The 22,870-nt window shown below is 41.3% G+C and overlaps 1 protein-coding gene across 5 annotated transcripts in view; it reads left to right on the plus strand.

Moving 5' to 3' along the window:
* Positions 1-20,658, plus strand: part of mag (myelin associated glycoprotein) — a 28,752-nt gene extending 8,094 nt beyond the window's left edge. For 3 of the 5 annotated variants that reach the window (XM_086153636.1, XM_086153635.1, XM_086153637.1), the window contains 11 exons: positions 6,302-6,405; positions 8,374-8,424; positions 8,499-8,867; positions 9,889-10,185; positions 10,415-10,672; positions 11,941-12,201; positions 13,342-13,650; positions 15,734-15,833; positions 16,390-16,486; positions 16,730-16,783; positions 17,530-20,658. In XM_086153636.1, the coding sequence (XP_086009762.1) occupies positions 8,379-8,424; positions 8,499-8,867; positions 9,889-10,185; positions 10,415-10,672; positions 11,941-12,201; positions 13,342-13,650; positions 15,734-15,833; positions 16,390-16,486; positions 16,730-16,783; positions 17,530-17,688 (1,950 nt within the window). In that variant the 5' untranslated portion in view covers positions 6,302-6,405; positions 8,374-8,378 and the 3' untranslated portion in view covers positions 17,689-20,658. The remainder of the gene's footprint in view (positions 1-6,301; positions 6,406-8,373; positions 8,425-8,498; positions 8,868-9,888; positions 10,186-10,414; positions 10,673-11,940; positions 12,202-13,341; positions 13,651-15,733; positions 15,834-16,389; positions 16,487-16,729; positions 16,784-17,529) is intronic. The other 2 variants (XM_086153638.1, XM_086153639.1) reach the window with 2 other exon arrangements.
* The last annotated feature ends 2,212 nt before the right edge of the window (positions 20,659-22,870 follow it).

A 22,870-nucleotide genomic window follows, 5' to 3' on the forward strand; every position in this document is an offset into this window, starting at 1 on the left:
GAGTGTACTTTTTTTAGGTTTTAACAATACTTGTTATCTGGAGTTGAATGATATGAAAGGAAATCCAAAACATGACAAAAGAAACCAGACTAAGAAATGGACAAGCCAAAAAAACAATCAGTGATTGTTTCTGCAAAGTTTTACAGCAATGAAATTAATTCAAGACAAACTGGTATTTAAAAAAAAAACAACATAAAATGAACAGCTTGTTAACAAAATAACACATATATTAAGAACGTTAGAATCGTAGTCGGGTAGCTATCCGATGTACAGCCGAGACTTAAACCTAGAACAAACAGTATTTTCTTTTCTTGAATTTGAGAATGTGTTTGTGTCTGTCTGAAAACAGCACAGTTACCTTTTGGAGCCTTCACCTTTTAAAAAAACAGCACAAAACATATCGTTTTGTTTTTTTTTCCTAGTTTTTACATTTTTCTATCCTTCAGTTTTAAACAGTTAAAGACTCGATGCAACCTAGATATGAGGGACACACTGACATTTCATTTGGTTACCTCAAAACCCAAAGTGCTTTATTCATGCCAACAGACTCTGCAGTGCCTTGGACAGACTGTGTGACTGGATATTGGCATAAACCAATGTTTGTATGTGTGTTTATGTGTGTGTGTTTTTTGTGTGTATGTGTGCGTGCAGTCGCAGCTCAGCACAGCATGTGTGGGAGGGGGGGGGGAAACAGTCATGTTTTAAGACCATCTGCTCCTCTGAGTATTTTAGTGGGGGCCTTAGCTGGTGGTTGACCGACTCACGTCACAGGCAGACAGCAAAGCTCAAGCTGCGAGCGGCATGTTCCGGAAAAATTCCTCCAGTTTCTTGGTGCACAATGGCCAGTGTTCTGCACACAAGGTCCCCTTTCTCCCTCTCTTTCAAGATCATCGGCAAATCTCCTGTGCATAAACCACACAAGATGTTCACAATGAAAATGTTCGTCTTGCCCCTGTGGACTGTTTGCATGAACAATTTCATGCAAACGGGGTGTGAAAAATACTCCCGAGGGGGTTTCATGGCTTGAAGTGGCAGCTGGTTGGTCACATACTTTTCCTTCAAACATGACGTGGGAGGAGAGAAAAGATCAGATCAATATGAAATGATGTACTTTAAAAGTAAATATGAGAATTGTAGTACTTCTATTTTACAAATGGATTTGTTAAACCGGCCATATATATCACCCCTTTGACGAGATATGTATTTTTTTAAATTAAACTTATACTTAGGCTTTATCAGGCATAATGTGGTTAATTTTCAGATTGCGCATCTAATCTAATAACATTAAAATCCTCTCATGGAGAAAAGGGGACATCTTGCTCATTTTGAGGGAATTATTGTTATTACTATTTTATGTAAGTGCTCTATTCTTATTGTAATTTATAACTTTAAGGTAGGAGTGAAATATATAGCTAAAACCATATACCAGTGGAAATCATCTGTCCGACAATTATAGATCTTAATTCATTTTAGAAAAATATGTAAATCAAGTAATTGAAGCTCTAACCTTGTTGGCCCAAAAAAACTCTAACTGCTATCTAATTTGCTTGACCGGTCGGTTGAACAGGACATCACAGAATTATTACACATTTATTGGTATGTTGGAGTTTAAGACCACAGAGAGAAACCCTGTTCTGCTCTCCGTTCCCGTTTCGCACATGAAACAATGACGGAACTCAAACACGGTATGGAGTGGACGAAGAGGAAGGTCACATAGTTTGTCCCCCCGCACTAAGGAGTTTGCTGGCATATCTTACGAAGTTCTGTGTGTATGTATGTATGTGTGGGCGTGGGCGACGGCTGGGCGGCTGTTGTGCCTCAGTCTCTTGAGCATCACCGCACAATTCTCCTCTCCGCTCCTTTCACCAGACATACGTGTGTTTACGAAGGGATTCTCTTGAGATGATCCGCATCTCTTTCGATGCCATCACTTGGCGGGTGGCCGAGCGGCGCTCTGACGCAGTGACTCACCCGACATGTAACAATGAGGGCGGAGAAAGAGATCCACGTTGGATTGGAGAGACAAGTTGCCATTGTTGTATCTATATGTAAACTGGGCGGACCTCTGACCGGGTTCACGCTTGTGTTCGCCGCCTACTAACATTCCACACATATAAGATCTGCAGATGGATGAAAGGATCAATAATTGTGCCCTGAGGGCTGTTTTCATCTCTGAAATTCAATCAGATACATTTTCCAGTCTTAATTACGGTTGATGATGGAGCTACTGTCATCACTGTGGGTGATGCTGAGCCAAATCATATAAAAGACACATTTGCATAACATATTCACATCACATCTTCCACATTCCTCCTACTCTCAATATGATGCTTTGATAGTTGGTGACGTTGCTCCTTCTCCGGCATTGATTCGACCCCCTTTTTTCTGTTTAATCCTTTTTCTATCAGACAGTCTCACTGAGATTAACACTTCTTTTCAAGAGAAGCAGTAGGAAAGACCAAAAAAATATGTTACAAAAAAACAAGCAACCATATATGCAGTATAATGAATACAGTAGCCATCATACCTTAAATGATCCACCATGTCTGACACAAAAGTGTTGAACAAAAAGAGGATAATGATAAGTCAAATAAAATCACTCACAAGATATTTACCTCAACTGACAGAGGACTTTGACTACATATTCTGACAATTCATAACTCCTAACCTTGTGATGGACTACTACAATATGTTTTACATTGTTTATTAAAGACATTCATTACCTACACCTGCAGGACCGTCTCACAAAATTAGAATATTGTGATAGAGTTCTCCATCTTCTGTAATGCAATTAAAAAAACTAAAATTACTTTTTCATGATATTCTGATATTTTGAGATAGGATTTTTGAGTTTTCTTAAGATGTAAGCCATAATCAGCAATATTAAAATGATAGAAGGCTTGCAATATTTCAGTTGATTTGTAATGAATCCAGAATGTATGACATTTTTGTTTTTGTAATTGCATTACAGAAGATAAAGCACTTTATCAACGCAGAAGCGTTAACCTCTACACCAATGTGCGACCTTCTTATCAAAGATGTATCAAAAAGTTGATGTGACATGGCGGCACTTTAGAAGTCGAGAGGGAAAGCAAAGATTTAGGTTTATTTTTTTTTTAAAGGTGCCTGAGAGCGGCTGTATTTATGTGATGGCAACATGAGGTTGAGTTCAGCATCAAGCAGTGGCTAAATTGTTTGTATTTTTAAATTAGATTTAATTTGATTATCATTGAATGAAAAATCTGGCATTTTCTTCTTGATTTCGGGGAACGAAACCAGCTTTGTGATATGTGATATATCAATAAGTAGAGGTGATTCTGCGTCAAGAAAATGACATTTATTTTTTATTATTTATTTTTCTACAATAGATTTAGTTTCACATGAACGATGTCTGTTTACTTTCTATCCAAAAAACATACAAATATTGGGCCTTGAAAGTAGTTGGGTCTCCACTTTTTTGCTTTTGGAAGAGTCAAATAGAGGAAAATTCATTCCTGTCGTGAAAGAGAAGCGCACATGATAAGGTCAGCTTGCATGGAAAGTAGAAACAATAAACAAAGGTTACACTGCGTTATAAATGAAGCAGAAATGTCATCTACAGCTGTTAGATACTGACACAAGTGTACACTGTAATTCACTAGTTCCATGGCTTTTCAATGTGGAATGTTAAAGTAAGGGTAAATGCTAGAAAACATCCTGCTTTTGTGGAAACTCACTTCTGTCTCAATTTTTTGAGCCAGTGCTGTCATGGTGGGTGTGTGGCCACCAGTGCGGCGATTCATGTCATGTCAGGGAGAGAAGGAGATCTGAGCGGGGCTAAAGATCAGCTCAAAAACCCGATCACATGTCTCACAGCAGCTCACTGTGCACGTAATACAAAGCTCAGAAGCTCCTACGACACCCCCCCTTCTTCCCTATCCCACTGTGCCTCTCCCTGACAATCCAGAGCTGACAGCAGAAGCGACCGGCTTCAGGGAGAACAAAACAAGGGGGAAGCAGACTGGACCGAGAGGGAGCGGGAGCCTGGTGCTGAAGCTGGTATGAGGCAAGTGTGTGAGTGTGGACACGGCCATCTTCTGTCCACCCCATCAATGAGCCTGTTGTTGGTGCGGCGGCGGTGGTGTCAGCGGCCCTGCCTGCCCGTCCGTCCGCCCACCCCCGGGTCTGTTCTCCCATGCCTGCTGTCGATGTCTGGCATCTCCCCCCCTGGATGCACTCGTCCCGGCTATTGGCCTTTTTGTTACTGCGCCGATGGTACGAAACGTGGGGGAATTGTCTCCGCCGACACTGTGGCTTGTCCAAAAGCGCGACCCGTTACCTGAAAATCAATCCGAGATCAAATTCACCATTGTTTTCTCTGTCGATACTGCCGAATCTTCACGTTCCTCTATCGATAACCGGGCTAATATTGGTCCTGAATCCTCTGGAGTATGTTGGGATGTGTTAATCACTGAAAGCTCAAACGCGCAATCCACTCTTAGGCCTGCCATCTGCAGGCGCCTGCTGCTGCTGCGTCAGACCCAAAGCCCCTGCATGCGCATTCAGTTTCCACCGAGAGCACAAGATAGCCTTGATTACTTTTATATACATTCAGTGATTAAATTGATAGCAAATTCCTGAGCTGAAAGTGAAATGAAATGACGCAACCATAAACAGAAGCAAGACACGGTGGAAATATAAATGAAACTTTTAATTTCTTGCACACCTTGAAGAAAGGTGGGGTCAAGGGATAATATGATTTATTATCAAAAACTTGACCGTTGACATATTTCCAGGTTACTTCTCGTGCTTTTGTTTTCAAAATATTTTGCAACTGTTATGTCGTTATTGCCTATTTTTGAAGATTTTTGTTAATTTCTTGCTATTTTCATGTAGTTTTTGACTATTTTTATAAATTGTAATTTTTTTCAAATGTGTAACTTTTACATTTTTCCAATGATTTTGATCTCAAATTGATTTACAGATTCAGAGGGGAAAAAATGTATATTTGCTTATCATAGCAAAACTGTTCACCACACTGTATAGTAAACATATCCATTGTTATATGTTCATTGTCATGTACACGCTATCAGAAGGCGCTTCACTTGACTCATTTTTTTAACTGCCTTCTCAAACACAAACAGCTCTCTTCATTCCAAGTGTTGCGTGAGAATTCGAAAACACAGTTCATTGTCTTTTCCATAAATAACTGGGAGTTTATTATGTAAATGTTGTGTGGCAACGAGATGACACTGGTATTGACTCGACATGCAGAGCAAACATTCAAAGTGTGAGCCAGTCCAAGAAAAAAAAAAAAAACAAGGTTATTAGGGATGTGAATCCCCTTAAACAAAAAAGGATTATAATATGTGTTGTGAAGAAAATCAACAATTATCTGGTGTGTGTCAGGTAGACGCTGCGAAGTCTCTTCTTATCAGAGAACAACTAGTGTCAGTGATCTGATGACATGATGCTGTTGACTTGAGTGCTGCCTGAACGCAGTGCACACTGAGGTCCTTTCACGGGATGTGTTTCTGCGTGGCGGCCATGATGGGCCAGACAGTTTTACTGTTTGGAACGAAACACTGGTGATTTGTTCATGCCAAAGTATGACGTCGAATGAAGCGTGTCGTGTTTTCTAACTGTCCAAGATCCGAGAGTAGTAGATCAGCTAGATCAGCGGTTGTGTTATTTACTTTTTAAAACCGAGCTGAAGTTAACATGTTGTTTTGGGCTAGATTGTTGAGAGCGGAAGAAGACAAAAAAAAACATCAACCCTGAATGTCCTTTCCTTCTTTTTAGTATGAACCTCATCATTTCACTGTTGTGGCTCATTTATCTCTTTATTATTCACCTTTTTCACAAGTTTACAAGATTCACAAGTTCACAAGCGTTTTAGTTTCCAATAACCTTGTGGTTTATTTGCTCCATTTTATTCTACTGCAAATTTTTACATGTAAACGTCTTTTGAAATATACATATATATTTCAACCGTATTCTGTTATAAATTGCCCAAAATAATTTCAATATAAATATATATGGCTTTGATAATTTTCCTTCAAATTTACATCTTCTCCCCTCTAATTCTTAGGTAAATTCTAGTTCTCAAATAATGACCTCAAGTCACCCAGCTACTTTTATCAAATAATCAATATAGATGTATTTACATTGAATGACTTGAGTTGAAGGGATTGACATTTTGCTTGCTATGTATGACTCAAACTAATAATAACATGAAGTTTGACTGTAGGGATCATTGTATAAATGCCTCATGCGTAGTAAGATTGGCCGACTGATTCATTGTGTTTGTTCGTGTCAACAGAAGCAGGTCGCCAGCTGTCTGGGTGTGAGTAAACACCCACGCCGCCCCCTGTGGAGCCGCTTTACCGCTCAGCTTCTGTCCGTTTCTTCCACCAGCATTTCAAGGTATTTCCACAAAGGTTTCATGAAATTAACAACCCTTGAATCCAATCATTTTATTATGTGTCAGCTGATTTTATCATCTCCCAGTTTGTACATACATTATTTTCATATCCGCATGGCCATTTTAAATGGTTTTGGATGCAGATTTAAAAATGACAAATAATGTAATATTTCCAACTGCAGCGCTTCATATCAAACCGAGTATTTTTCAAAATGGCTTTAGTAGAGAAAGAATCTCTATAAGCAGACATATCAAAGCCTTGAAAGATGTGATTTTATTTTTAAAGTGAATGAACTGTGAGCTCGCACACACCTGTAAGTGTATGTGCAAGTTTTGCTTTGTGGATGAATCTGAAAGACAGATTAATGTACAGAATCCCGCTGGATTCTCTGTGACGGTCATGTGAGAGGTCACCTCCATGGCCACGATGGAGACGATTTTAGGGTCATTCTCTAAATGCTGCCATCAAGTGCCATATTAACAAAGAAGTGGCTATTTTGATAGATAAACATTTAAATGAAAACATTATACTCAGTATGTCAGGGAGGAGCATCACAATGTTTTGTTCCATTCGAATTCCAACATTGAAAGTTTCTGTCCCTCGATTCAGTTTGCCATTAGTTGCTGTTCAACATTAAATGCCACTCTCTGCCTTCAAAACTTGGTCTAAATCACACTATTTATGGGACTCAAAAAGCTGCAAATTGTGAGTGGTACATCTGCACCAACCTTGGATTCCGCAAGAGCGGTGTGGTTTTCGTCCTGGTCGTGGAACAGTGGACCAGCTCTTTACCCTCGGCAGGGTCCTTGAGGGGGCGTGGGAGTTTGCCCAACCAGTCTACATGTGGTTTGTGGATCTGGAAAAGGCCTTTGACTGTGTCCCACGGGCAACCCTGTAGGGGGTGCTCCGGGAGTATGGGATACCGAATCTCGTCATACGCTGTTCGGTCCCTGTATGATCGGTGCCGGAGCTTGGTCCGCATTGCCGGTTGTAAGTCGGACCTGTTTCCGCTGAGAGTTTGACTCAGCCAGGGCTGCCCTTTGTCACCGATTCTGTTCATAACTTTTATGGACAGAATCTCTAGGTGCAGCCAGGGCGTCAAGGGGATCCGGCTTGGTGGCCGCAGGATCGAGTCTCCGCTTTTTGCAGATGATGTGGTTCTGTTGGCTTCATCAGGCCATGATCTCCAGCTCTCACTGGAACGGTTCACAGCTGAACGTGAAGTGGCCGTGATGAGGATCGGCACCTCCAAATCCGAGACCGTGGTGCTCAACCGGACGTGGATGGAATGCCCACTCCAGGTCGGGGAGGAGGTCCAGCCCCAAGAGGAGGAGTTCAAGTTCACGAGTGAGGGAAGGATAGAGCGGGAGAACGACAGGCGGCTTCTACAGGGATGCGGACTCTGTACTGGTCTGTCGTAGTGAAAAGGAGCTGAGCTAAAAGGCAAAGCTCTCAATTAACCGGTTGATCTACATTACCCCCCTCACCTATGGTCATTAGCTGTGGGTAGTGACCGCAAGAACCGAAATGAGTTTCCTCCGTAGGGTCGCCGGACTCTCCCTCAGAGATACCATGAGAAGTTCGGTCATCCGGGAGGAGCTCGGAGTAGAGCCGCTGCTCCTCAGAGAGAGGAGCCAGATGAGGTGGCTCAGGCATCTGGTCAGGATGCCTCCTGGACGCCTCCCAGGGGAGGTATTCCGGGCATGTCCATCCAGGAGGAGATCACGTAGAAGACCCGGGACAAGCTGGAGAGACTATGTCTCTAGGCTGGCCTGGGAATGCATTGGGGTCTCCTCAGAGGGGCTGGACCAGGTGGCGGGGGAGAGGGAGGTCTGGGCCTCGCTGCTCCGGCCGCTGCCCCCAGGACCCGACTCCGAATAAGTGGGGGAAGATGGATGGATGGTTGGCCATCAGCACCAATGATGTATGAAATATGACATTTTAACAAACCAGATGTTTTGTCTTTCAGACAAAATGTGGTGTTCGAAGCTGCTCCTTCCATTGCTGATGATCATCAATGGTAAGCAACTTCTCCAGCTGCTGCTTATACTGACAGTTGTATTTACTGACATACATCCCCATCTCTCTGCCCAGATGTCAGCTGCCAGTGGAATGTTTGGGTACCTCGTGACATCTCAGCCATGACCAACTCCTGCGTGGTCATTCCTTGCACCTTCATGTATCCGTCCGGAATCAGACCGTACCGTGGCATTCATGGCATCTGGTACTTTGGCCAGCCTTACCCCCAGCTCTTCCCGCCAGTGGTCTTTAAATCGCGCACGGACATCGTGCACGAGAGCTACAAGGGTCGCACCAAGCTGCTGGGCAACTTGCACCAGAGGAACTGCACTTTGCTCATCAGAAACATAGGTGCCGAGCACTCAGGAAAATACTACTTCCGTGCCGACCTCGGCGGAGCCAACATGTACACCTTCCCAGATTTTGCTGAGCTGAAAGTTCTGGGTGAGTCACCGATGACAATCACATCCGGCTTCGTGATTCATTAATGTTCTCCATGACTCCCAGTGTACCATGATGCATCTCATTATAACCTCAGAATCAAGGGTGTGGAGTCGGCATGCTAAAATACGATTGTAATTTCTTAACTGGGAATTAAAACGATGAGACGTAGTTTGCTATTTAACGACTCAAAAGCACAAGAGTGGAGTTCTGGAAAAAAATGACCGAACTCACTCACACAACGTGGAAGATTTTTTTTTGTCATCGGCTCCGAACCCCTCCCTTGCTGCGTTCATGGATTTTGTCGTTAAATTCCAGCAGTCAAATAAAGTGGAACATCTCCCAATGTCAGTGGGCAATCTTTAAAATAAAAGTGGCATATTTAAAATACCAGTGTCTTGGTGGGAAGAGCTGGGGGTGGAATTCAGTTTGGTCCACAATGCAGAGTCAGTCCATCGTATGAATTCGCCAGCTGTTCGAGGGTCTCAGAGACATGAGTCATGCCATTAGCTAGTTACATCCTTTTCTCCCAGCGATGCCTCTCACTGTCATGCCAGAGTGAGAACTCAAAAAAAAAAGTAACCTTGAAAGTCAAATTCGTTATTTATTTGAAGAAAATAAAATTTGATTAATGAATGGTATTTTGGTATAATTGTATTTATCAGAAATTGGACAAAAATTATTTTCTTAAATGTATGCAAGAAAAATAGTTTGGCAGTAAATTACTGAAAGGAAAAAATGGCAGATTCAATCTAATTTTTTCATCACTAAACTGTCTTAAAAATGAAAGAAATATGATCTAAAAAATTACAAAGAATACAGAATGCAGTTGAATTTTCTTTGTAAAGATTAACTAAAGAGACCTTAAACATCAATAGAGGCAGAACTTTCGTGCTAAGCGTGGCATTGTAAATGGAAAGGTTCAATATATATTTGTATCTAAAGCAGCGGCTGATACTCAATAAATAAATCATTCCCACAGGGATATGAAGCATCTTCAATTTTCTTACATTTTTTTTCTCAGAACAACCCAACGTTGACGTGCCAGAGGAGATTGTGAGTGATGAGAGCCTGGAGCTGACATGCTACGCCCCTGACAATTGCCCAGAGATGACCCCGGAGATCCAGTGGATGTACACCGACTACCTCCCCGATCCCGAGTTTTCCGTCGTATACTTGGAGGACAGCAACACCGCAGTTATGTCCAGCACCCTCACCTTTACCCCCAGGCCCATGCACAACGGGCAGCTGCTGGGCTGCAGGGTCTTCTACCCCAACACCACACTGGTCTACGAACGGCTCGTCTCTCTCGACATCAAGTGTGAGCAAAACCTCGCCAGCTGTGTGTGGAATGATAAACCTGATGCGACGCTGGTACTCAGTGTACTAAGAATTATTGAATAGAATGAATGCTCTTGTGTGGAGAAAAGTTTGTGTGAATGAAAGATGACCTTGTGAGAATTCACAGGTTTGGCCTTTATGAATATTTGCATGTTTATCTGGCACAATCAATAGCTTTTGTAAAAATGCTTTATATATCCTCTCCCCAGATGGTCCGCGCTCAGTTTGGGTGAACGTATCTTCAGAGGTGATGGAAGGCAGCTCGGTGACCCTGCACTGTGAGGTGGACAGCAACCCTCCGCCAAAGATCACCTGGATGTACGGAGAGCAGGTACTGCTTTGGGACACGGCGACCAACCTGTCCCTCACCATGGACGACGTGACGCCTGAGGAAGAGGGAGTCTACACCTGCATCGGGGACAACGGCTACGGCAGCATGAACACCTCGCTCTACCTGGCCATCAAGTGTAAGAGATTTGGATACGTGTCACAAGATCAAATATTTTTACTGGTAGCCAAACAGCCAGATAATTACCGTTTTTTCTTTTTAATTTTGATTAACTCCGAAAAATGCACATTACATGAATTTCGTGTTTGATTCTTGTTTCCACATCTTGTCAGAAGGCATTCTGATGCCCCTTACTTTTAAAACCACGTAGGTCCACATCATTCAGTCTGATATCCTGTGTTTTCCCAAGAGGGGCGTAGCAGCAAGGGACGTCTGGCAAGAGTTTTTGTGTTTTAACTGATTGGCTTCTGATTCCAGGTTACATCCAATTTTATCAATATAGCAAAATCTGTGGGATCACTTTCTGAAGACTGTCATAAGATGCTTTAGGACTGTAGAATCCTCATTTACGAATTTGAATTTGCCGAAGCGTTAACCACTGCGCCGCCCCATTTGAAGATCTTTTACTCAAAATTCAATGTAAACATTTTAAACCACTTGTGGAGCAGAGCACCATTCTGCGCAATGTATATTTCCTCCAAACAATTCCAACCCAATGTAATCTAATAATTATCGCCATCTGACATAAAGCTTTTGAGCTACAAGGAGATGACAGAGGGGGAATAAACCCGTGCAGCAAGAAGTTAAGTCTTAGATCCATGCAGCATTATTATTGAGTCATTTATCAATGTGCTGTTTTGTTTTTGTGAAAACAGGAAGTGGTACAAAATACAGTTGGAATTTGTCAGAAGCGTTTTCCCAGAATTTAGTTTTCGCCCTATTTGAAAAAAATCTCGACAACTTCATTTTAGCTTAGTTACTGAGTTTCTTCTGGGTTTAATAAAGTGAATCCGATTCTGATTCCGATTCTTCCGGACAGTGTGCTCTATAACGCAGAGTAGGCTGAAAATGGTATCGTTTAACTAAATCAATACGTTTATAATTATGATATATACCTGCAAGCAATGTGGTCACTTTCAAGATCTACTTTCAAGCTGTCTTCGGTCACTTCATTATTTATTTACTTATCTAAACTTTTTGGAGATTTGTTACACATGAAGATGTGTCAGTTAGCAGAGACTGTGCACATCGCTATTTTGTTGAGTATTAAAATTCATGCACAAGAACATTGCTCTATAATATAGTAAAGTATATTATTGACCTTCCATTGAAAAAGTAGACCGAATTTTCTTTTCTGAGTGAATTATTCCCTTTTAGTCTTTCATTTTTGTGCTGTATGATCTGTATGTGAACAAATCTAACCAAATCCCCTCTTCATGGTTGCAGACCCTCCTCGTGAGCCGACTGTGAACAGCTCTCTCATAGTCCAAGAAGGTGCCTCGCTGGCCCTGCACTGCAGCACCGCCGGCTATCCGGCCCCCACCCTCACCTGGCTGAAGGACGGGGAGCTGGTGGGCACCATCACCGCGGACCAGCTCTCCGTGCTGGAGATTGTGGAGATCACACCACAGGGGGACGGCCAGTATCGCTGCCTGGCCGAGAACGAGCACGGCCGCGCCAGCAGCTCCCTGAACATCACTGTGGAGTGTGAGTGTCTGTATGCCGCTGTCAGTAATTAATGCTAATAATGTTTTAAAAACTGATCGCTATCAGAAACCAATCGGGAATTATTGAAACATCACATCTTTCTTGGGGAAGCTTTTTAAGATGTCGGGCCAAGGAGGAAAAAACCTTGATAGTTGACATCTCGACCATCATCAATGAGCTTGGTTTGCATGATGAGCAATATCTTAGTGTCATTATTAGTCAAGTCAATCAGATTTTATCTATATGTTTTTTTATTTTATCTATATGCAATGCAGTCTTCTCATGACACTTTCTATGTAGATCAGTCTGGAGGACACTCTTTAACTTTATAAATATAAACAAATGTATCAAATTTAACTTCATAGAATGTACTCCAGCTGTAAATGTCCACAAATAGAATCCATAGAATTTAACCCAGATATTATCAGGCCACCATTCAGTTCATTTATCAAAATCAAATATATGTGCAATTCATTTCAATGTGATGTACAGTGTAGTGCAATTACTAATATCCATAAACCAAGATTTTAACAATTAATTATTCATTCATGATTGTTATGAAAACACTAGATTGCAACAACAAATAGTTTTGATTCTATTCAAAATGACATAGTGTAGGGCAATGAGGCACCAATTTAATTTCCTGTAAGACCTCCAGTTTTTTTTTTTTTTGCTCAAAAAAGAGGGAGCTCTATAACTGTTCATATAAAATTACATTAAATTTAGAAATAATAAATCGTTCCAAAGATGTCAAAAAAAAATGACATTGCTTTTGAAGTTGCCTCTAAGTCAGCTCATTTGTACTTGCTAATGTGAAAACTGTGAATGCCTAGTTGTTCAAAAAACTTTTTCACATCTAGCACTCAGTTTAAAATTCAAAAGTGCACATAATGAAAAGTCACTTAATGGTCAGACAATATAGCCAAACCCACTTGATGCATCTCAAATTTAGATCATTCGTTGTCAATTGGTAGTTGTTGTTTTTTTTTTTTGCAATTTATTTTTTTGTCTTTGGAAAAAATCTGTGACTTTTCTTGGTCACGTCAGTCAAGTTTATTTTTTAAATGAGATATAATGGGTCAATCCAGAACATGAAAATGTCATTTTATGTGTGTGAAAGAGCCTCTTTATATCTAATAGATGCTCCTGTGCTTCTGGAGGAGTCAAAGTGCACAGTGGTGAGGGAGGGGGTTCAGTGCGTCTGCATGGCCTCTGGAAACCCTGAACCCACTGTCGAGTTCTACCTGCCCGACTTGAACATAACCATCAATGAGACAGACGGCCGCTACAACTTCTACACACACACGGACGGACACACAACCACGGGGATGATCAAAATGCGCGAGAAAGGCGAGCGGGTCAACAGCGGCGGCCCCGCCGTCAACGTGCACTGCAGCATCTCCAACCTGTACGGAAGGGAGAGTATTCACCTGGAGCTGCAGCAGGAGAGTGAGTAGCAAATACTTCGGTATCAGATATTAAAAGCGTGGATGTTTGTCAGAGACACTCGCAAAGTGCATTGACATGGCTAAGCATAGACAGAATCCATGTTGGATCCTGTTTAGATGAAGACATCAAATACCTGTTCGGTTAATGTAATTTTATAATTTTTTATTTTATTTTTTCTCATCAGACGCTTTTATTACCCTCTAATTTGCCCTCTTGCACATTAAGATGCTACATTTCTAAATATTTAACTGGAAAATATAATTCCGCTTAGCTTTGACTTGTTGCCTGCAATAGGTCAGAGTAAAAACCACTGTGACTACCTCTGCAGCTGTAGAAAAAAACAAAACAAAAACAAACATTTGTTTTTGGTTGTAATCTCTATATCTTTATAACTATAATAGTAGATACAGCCACATGACATGATGCTCCAGTCATGCATTGATGAATAAATAGCTTAAGGGGTTTCAAAGTCTACTAGACTGTAAAATGCAGTAGCCTAAGTTAAGAGACCCAGACTTCCCTCTCCCTGGTAACTTTGTCCAATTCTTTTGAGGGAATCCCTTGGCGTTCTCAGGCTAGCCAAGAGAAATAATCCCTACAGTGTATCCTGGATCTTCCCCAGGGCCTCATGCCGTGCCTGGAACACCTTATTCAGGAGGGGTTTATGAGGCATCCTGACTGAAAGCCTGAGTCACCTCATTTGTCTCTGGATAACCGGGCTTCTCACCGCTGTAAGGGAGATCCAGGACACCCTTTGGAGGAAACTCATTTCAGCAGCTTGTATCCAGGATCTGGTTCTTTCGGTCACTACCCACAGCTCATGAGCATAGGGTGAGGGTAGGATCGTAGATCGATTTGTAAATCGAGAGCTTCGCTTATCAATTCAGCGCCTTTTTGACGACAGACCATCACGTGACTGCTGACGGTGCACCGACCTTCCTGTCAATTTCGTGCTCCATTTCGCCCTCACTTGTGATCAATACCCTAAGATACATGAACTGCACTTGGGGGAGAAAATCTCATTCCCGACCAAAAGAGGGCACTCTACCTTCCTTTAGTTGAGGATCATGATCTCAGATTTGAAGGTGCAGATTCTCATCCCAGCCACTTCACACTGGGCTGCGAATCTCCCCGGTCAAAGTTGGAAATCGTGGTCTGATAAAGCCGATAGAGCAACATTGTCTGCAAAAAGAAGAGACCCAATCCTGGGGTCCCTAAACTGGATCGCCTCAAAGCTCTGGCCGGGCCCAGATATGGTGTCCATAAACTGGCGACAAAGGGCAACCCTGGCGGAGTCCAACCCTCACTGGAAACAAATTTAACTTAACTGCCGGCAAATCTACTTCATGCAGGAAGAAAATGCTTGGATTTTTTTTATCCTTATTCTGGGACTGCTTTAAAATGTTTGAACCTTGAATGGGAACTATAAGTTCCGAAGTGTAGGGCAGCGAGAAATCAACAAGTGTGACTCCTCCTGGGTTGCTCTATGAGGGTAAGACATTCTCCATGCTAAACCCAAAGAATGGCTATTTGAAAAATGCCCCTTAACAACCTTCTCCACAATAAACATTTTAAACACACCAGTAACCACTGTTTCTCTTTATTTTTCTTCCTTTTGTCTAACTGCCAGTGTCTAACAGTATAGCGAGTTAGCTTAGCGCAATGTATGGTTATATTCCCAGTCCTATTCCCATTCCAACTATCCAGAAAATCTGTGGTTATGACTTATGAATTAACTATTTACTGATATACATTTTTTTGAATGTTTTGAGACTTTTTTCAAAGCACATAAAAGTGTGAACTTTTCCTGATCAGGCTTCGAGCAGAGTCATTGCACATAGAAGCTGATTTTAAAGACTTTGACTGTGGTCATCAAGTTCTGTAATTCACATACAGACACTGAGAACTGCATCTGTTTTGGGAACTTACCATAATGATGCTTTTTGTAAGTCACTGGATAAAAGTGTCTGCGAAATGACTGTAATATAAATGATTGACTATAATGCTTTTATTCAGGGAAGAAGTTGCTGTTTATGATTTTAAATCATTCCTTATAATTCTGCCATGTCGCCTGTCGTTGCAGAGAAGTACATGATGGCAGTGATCGTTGGCACGATTGGAGGAGTGGCGGTCATAGCTTTCATCATTGCAGCTGTGAGATACGTCGGCCAGAACAATAAAAAGTGAGTATAGGTGACAAACTAATGGAGGCTAAGGTTAGGTAGATGTGTTTTTTTTTTTTTTCTGAAATCCAAGGAAACACTTAAGCCTAGCCATCCATTCTAAAACAAACCGATGATGTAAGAGTGAACGTGGGTTTGACGCGGATGTGAGAATTGCTCTTTCCTACAACAAGCTCCTGCGGAAATCCTTGGACGTTCACTGGGCTGCCCGATGGAGTGGGTTAGCAAGCCGGACTAACTTTGTATTTCACAGGCTCAATTCCCTCCTCTGACACTGCTTCTCTATCCCGACCTGCTGTGCTAAATACATCCCGGGTAGACCTTTTAACCGTTTTGGTCCTAAAACATATTTGGCCCGCCCACAAAAACACCCCTGAAGCGGGTCTGACCTGAGCGACTAAACCCATTGAATAACCACATCACTCACTCATAGTTTGGCCTCCAGCGTAACCTCCCAGAGCTTGTTGTTTTAAAATGGATGCCCAGGCTTGGCGTGTCGCCCTGCGTTAGCGGCAGTCAGTAGACAGCGAGTCTGATCATGTGACTCCGTCCTCAGAGAGAATGGCACCTCTAGGCAGGATGTGGTCCTGGAGAACCCAGCTTTGTACTACAGCGCAGTCAAGAAGGACAAACAAAATCTGAGGAAGAAAGTGGTGAGACACCCTGCTGATTATGACGATGATCCTCAGATTGCTCTGGGTTTATAGTTATGAGTCGTGACATATGACACATCGTCGTTGCCTCATAAAAAGAGGTTTTTTTATTTGCCTCCAAGAAATCTCTCCCACTTCCTAGTTGCTCCGACCATGACCTTTACAAAACACTGTTGTTCTCTCCCTTTCAACGCTTTTCTGCGTTCTTCTGTCTGTTTTTTCTCTCCCTTAACTCTTGCACAGCTTAAGACAGAGCTGTTGGGCTCAAAGTTTAACTCCATTCTAGAGGAGACCACGGTAAGATTCCTAAAAAAAGGAGTAAAAGAAAAAAAAAAGAAAGCAAAAAAATCGCTATTAAAAAAATGAAGTCTCAGTGATACATCTTGTCATACGCTAGAGCCACATGGAGGGGAAATTTGAATATAACAGGGAATCCATCAGGCAGATCAAGTTGGAATGACACATATGTGAAAAAAGTTTAAGATATACGGATGCTATTATCAGGATTTCATGAAAAAAAGTCATTTTTTTTCAATAAACTATGAATTTTCATTTGCGGCTATTTTCTCAAACAACAGCAACTTTGCTGTTATCAAACTCCAAATTTATTGAAATAAGTATCAAATAAATATCTCAACTTGAATAATATTTCTCCTTATGATGCCATGCCAGTCTTTCTCGCCTAAAAGAAATTTTCAAGAAATTCTGGCATTTTTTTTCCCTCATTGAGAGGTCGATTTTCGTTACATGCCTTTTTTTTTTCCGTCCGAGGATTTTTATTCTTGCTACAAGTTTATTCCGGTTAAGTCTTTTTCCTCGATGTGGCCCTGACTCTCCATCACGTCTTTGTCTGGCTTCCATTTTTTCTCAGCCCAGAGCTCTCGCATTGCCCCCTCATTTCTGCCACAAACTGATGCACTAACAAAACCGAAAAGTCCGCCTTCAACCTCAGCTTCTCAGCCCGCTAACAACTTCATGGCGCCCGTTGCGCCTCACCGTGATCCGAGGTGATTCTTTCCCCCTCACTGGTCCTTTGTCCACAGGGAGAAGACGGGGATTTTCAACCTGTGGGCTCTTTGGCAGAACTGGAGAGGCGAGAGCTGAATTACGCCGCCCTTGAGTTTATCGGGGCCAGGTCAAGAGAGGGGGCCTCAGGGAGGGGGGATGACGGCAGCAACTACACAGAAATCAAGGCCAAATGAATCGCGATCCTTCCCTGAAGCCTCGGCTATGCCAGACACAGCAGCGACCCCTGTGCCCGCCATCTTCTGTTCCTGAAAAACCGCGCCATAACTTCCTCCTCTCTGTTGGAATTCACCCCAAGATGACAGTCCTTGTTTTTCATATTTTCATGAATAACACCCCCTGTCCACCTCCCGGGATGCCCTTTCTACAAGCCACTCTTTGGGAAAAAAAAATTGCTCTTTTCTGGGATCTAAACACAACCCACAGGACGATGTAAAAAAGAAAAACAAAATTGACCTTCGAATCAAGAAGCGTTAACCAGCCGCCATGAGTCCGTTCTCTTTATGTTCTTCATCGTCTCCTTCACTTGGACACCTCGCCACTCGCATGCTTTCCCTCATTTCCGATGTAGTCGTCGCTGTGTCTTCTGCCGGTCGAAGTGTCAGGGCAGGGGTTGACAGCTCTGTGATTATCTTTGTAACATGCGGAGTATGTGTACTTTCCTCCTCTCACTCTCACACAAGAAGAAATAAATCTCTGCATCTCGGTGCAACATTTACTGTATTCTGAAAGTCAGTGTGAAAATAAAAAAAAAAAAAAACGAGAAAAAGCTCATGAAAGATGGAGGCTGGGTGATGGAGGGGGTTGAGGATTAGTTTATTCAGAATTCCTTTTTTCAGTATTGTTGTTTATCATGTCTGCTTAGCTATTTCATAGTGACGTCAGATTGGTAATGCAAATGTGGTGGTTAATTCTATTTTGTCTAAATATATGTGAGAAAATTATCTTTTTTTCAGCTATTATGTAATTTCTTGAACAATTTAAAGTAATTTCTCATTGCCACATATTCATTTATGGAATTTGAAAAAAATATATATGTTGACGGTCTCGTCCCACAAAATTTGTGCCATTTAATTACAAATTCCAGATTTGGATGCATCTCAAGGTCATTTTATTCCATTTGCAATCTTTAGCCGATTTTCAGATTTCAAAATGTCTGATTTTATGATTTCGTTTTTTTTTGAAAGAAATGTCTTGGGTATATTTTTTTAAACGATCTCAAAATTATTTGCATATGAGATGCAAGGACCAATTGTTTTGTTCACTCCAGGCCTTTTTCTTTCATTTGAACAAAAAGAAGGGTCGATTACGAATTTATTTATTAATTCATGTCCGCAATTACACATTGAATTACAAATTACACGTTTTTCTGCATATGAGTTAGTATCTGTTAATATTCAGCGTGTACCTGTTATACAGCCCTGTTTTCGAATATTTAAAGAGAGAAAGTGTTAAAGGTGACACAAAGGACCCCCCCATCTGAAGAGCATCGTCGAGCGTCTGATAGGAGCAGTGAAATGTGTTGATGTCGAGATACATTCTGAATTTCCTGCACCAAAATCGTTTCAAAATGTGTGTTATGTCTTTATCACCAGTGTTGCTTATTCCTAAAGCAGCGCTCTCTGGGGAAAAAAAAAACAACACACACACTGAAAGCACAACACACGTGTGAGTGAGCGAGTGGAATGTTCTCTCCTTTTGACAATATCCCAGTGTGTGCGTGTGTTTGTATGTGCGTGTGTTGCATTGCGTGCGAATGCGTGTTCAAATCGTGCTGAAAGGTCACATGACACTGATATCTAATTGTCATTTGTGAAATGGATGCTTTATTCAAGATTGCTTCGCAAGATGCAACATAAATACAGTGACGGAATTACAAAGCTCATTAATAGTCTAACTAAATAACAATTATGTCAATAATCTACATATGTATGTATATTCCTAGATAATATATATGTTGAAAGAGAAAGGGATTCTAGTTTTTACAGCTGATACCCTGCATGAGTTTTATTGCCAGGCATTCAAGTGATGAATACCAGTGTGGCAAATAATTCAGAGTCTGAATCAACAGTGTTTTGACAAAAACTTAAAAAATAATAATGACATCAGTGTCTTCCTGCTTCAGTCAAATTATGGGAGTCTACATGTAAAGAGTTACTTTGTTATTAAAGGCTTCGCAATCTAAAAACATGAACAGTCCAATGTGCAGCTTTTGCTGGAGACATTTTTACACTGAGAACTGTGAATTGTCTCTGATAAGAATTGGGCATGTTTTTGGGTCAAAAAGGGACTCTGCGATTTATTTTGAAGAGAAAAAGCCTTCCGATTCCAAAGAAAAAAATCTTGAAAATTGAGGGGGGAAATGATGTGTTGTTTACAGATGAAAGAGGGATTTTATAAAAAAAATATCAGTTTTGCAAGGCACAAATATCTGGAAGTGATGTACTCTAACACAAAATTAAGTTGCTTTCAATAAAACCCATCCAGCGGAAATTTTTTCTACAAGACATTTTCTAAAAATGGTTAGACATTACTGCAAAAATTGGCAAAAACAATAAGAAAAAACGTTTACACTAATACAGGAAATTCACAAATACCTACCTGTGTTGTTGTTACACAAATCCACAGTTATCTGAGCATGAAAACATGCTTCTCCACCTCATGTATTAAATCGTTGTTGAATGAATAATGAAGAGATTGAAACATAGTGTACTGGCTAGTATTTAAGTATAAAGTATTTGTTTGCCCCATTAATAACCTTGTCCTTGAATGCCTCCTGTTTTTTGTTTTCCATTTTTTTTTTCTTATTTTATAATCATGAGGATGGAAGTCTCAGCTAATATTCAGTGTTGTAAAGAAAACGTCCTTGTCCTTGTTGGTGATAATTATGTCGGGATTGAGCTTTTCTATGTACACGATTGACACAATAATTCCGATCAGGATTTTTTGCAGTCTTTCTTCAAATTAGCACTGTTTGTTAATGATAGACGGATTCCTGCAGTGATGTAATTTGGCTTGCTTTTTGTTTTTATTTGCGGGGGGTGGGGAAGTGTGGGGGGGGCTGAATATGTTTTTCATGCCTCAAGCAAGTTCATCCGTCTGCAGTTCCAGGCAAACACAAATAAAACTACAAACAACCAGTGCAACAGTGGGTTATTTGATTGGCATTTTATGACAGTGGCTTCTAACACGGCTGACATATTCTGGACAAAGCATATTTTCACTATTTGGGGAGGAAAATTGGTTGATGTTTTACAGATCATCACATTTTACGTGACATCAATTTTCCTACCATGGCATTGCAAGTATTGCTATTCAGGCCAGAGGGAGTCTTCTTCATGAGCTCACTCACATCGAGAAAGAGGTAGCTGTTAAATTGTGAACAAATTTACTGTCCAGATCTAGATTTCCTTATGTGATAAATTGGGTTTAGAACATTTCAGAGGTTTATGAGAGCCATCCTTATTCCTTCTTTCTGTTTTTTTTCCACATAATCAAGGTCTGGTCTTGGTGGCAACTGGTTGAACTTTAGCCAGGCATTAGCATTCTTTGAACTCCAAAATAACCCCAGGCTTTATGTTAACACAGTCACTGGTACCTTCTGATACAAAGCTGTGCAACTGCCTATTTACGTGAATAGCGAATCAGCAAATCACATGGCAGTAATTCAATGCCATGCTCAAGATGACCTGTTGAAATTCAAACCTAGCATGAGGATGGGGAAGAAAGTTGATTTGAGTGACTTTGAAACAATGTTACTGCTAAGCCGCGTGTTTGCACAATCGCGCACTGCTCCAGCGTTCTCTGCGCACAGCATAGCTGAACTGTAAATAAATTAAACAGATTTATTTTATTTACAGTTCAGCTTGGATTTTATTTCATGCGCAACATGGATTTGCTGTGCAGGGAGCGAGCAGCGTAGAGGGAACACTACTTTGAACGTGGCACGGTTGTTGGTGTTAGACACGCTGGTCTGAGTATTTCAAAAAATGCTAACCCACTGGCATTTTCTACAGAGTTAGCATAAAGGTCCGCAAATGAGCAAATATCCAACCAGTGGTACTTCTCCAGGATAAAATCGCCTATTGATGCCAGAGGTCAGAGACTGACATTGGCACGAATGGTTACAGATGACAGAAAGGCAACTTAGTCAAATAACCACTTGTTACGACCAAGGTCCGCAGAAAACCATCTCTGACCGCACAACATGCGGAGCCTTGATGCTGATGAGCAACAGCAGCGGACGACCACACTGTGCCAGTGTTTCCGGTAAGAACTGGAAACTCAGGCTACAGTTTGCACAGGCTCACTACAATTGGACAATAAAATTGTATATAAATGTTACCTGGTCTCATGAGTCTCTCAATTTCTGCTTTGACATAGCAGGGGTCAGGATTTAGCACAAATAATGGTACTAAAGCATGGATCCAGCCAGCCTTGTTCCAAGGGTTCAGCCTGCCGTTGGTGATGTATTAGTGGGATATATTTTCTTGGCAAACACAACGTCTCAGACAAATGTTTTCTAGCACTTTGTTGAATCAGTATTATGAAGATGGAAGGCAGTTGTGATTGCGAAAGGGATCGAACCCGGTACTAGTCTAAGTGTACCTAACTAAGTGGCCGGTGAACAACTCATCCTTCCAGTGTGTTGTGAGTTGACCCGTCTGGTGGAAACAACTAGTCTTCGCCAGATATTGAAACCGATATGCTAATTCTTTTTTATTTACATTACATTACATTACAGTAATTTGGCAGATTCTTTTATCCAAAGCGACTTACAAAGAGTGCAATTAAGACACCGAAGATCCGAAGTACCAGTGGTCAATAGTCAGATTTATTATTGTTTTTTAAAGGTGTGGTGACCCTTCTATGCCTATCTTTGGTGAAGTCAAGTCACATTGCAGAGGAAGATAATTTCATCCTTCCACAGGGGACAGTGGGATAGGAGGATAACAGTAACGTGCTGTCAGTAGAGGCAGGGGAGGCCGGGCCTCACCTGTCATCACGGAAAGAAAAAAATACAAAATGAAAAAATAAATTAAATGGTCATATTTATTGAGTGATTAGTTATATAAAGTTATTTTCTCTGTAGCCTCACCATTTCTAGGTATTTTTTTTCATAATCGCTAAAAAAAATCGCATTTACCATTTGCATACGAAGAAGAGACGCGAGATGATGCGGCAACCAGCTGAGCCCACTATGGATTGCGCAACGATTCTGCTAACTGTGCTGGCATGCTATGCACTGAGATTAGATGAGATTAGACTATTAAAAGAAACACTTTTAATATATGAACTAAATTTCCATAGTATAGCTGATGTGTCTAATGTTTTCGTCAACATCTGTAACGTGTTTCT

Source organism: Fistularia commersonii, chromosome 10 (genome assembly GCF_037954325.1).
Source record: "Fistularia commersonii isolate RoL2024-O1a breed Wild chromosome 10, RoL_Fcom_v1.0, whole genome shotgun sequence".
In the NCBI taxonomy this organism is placed as follows: Eukaryota; Metazoa; Chordata; class Actinopteri; order Syngnathiformes; family Fistulariidae; genus Fistularia; species Fistularia commersonii.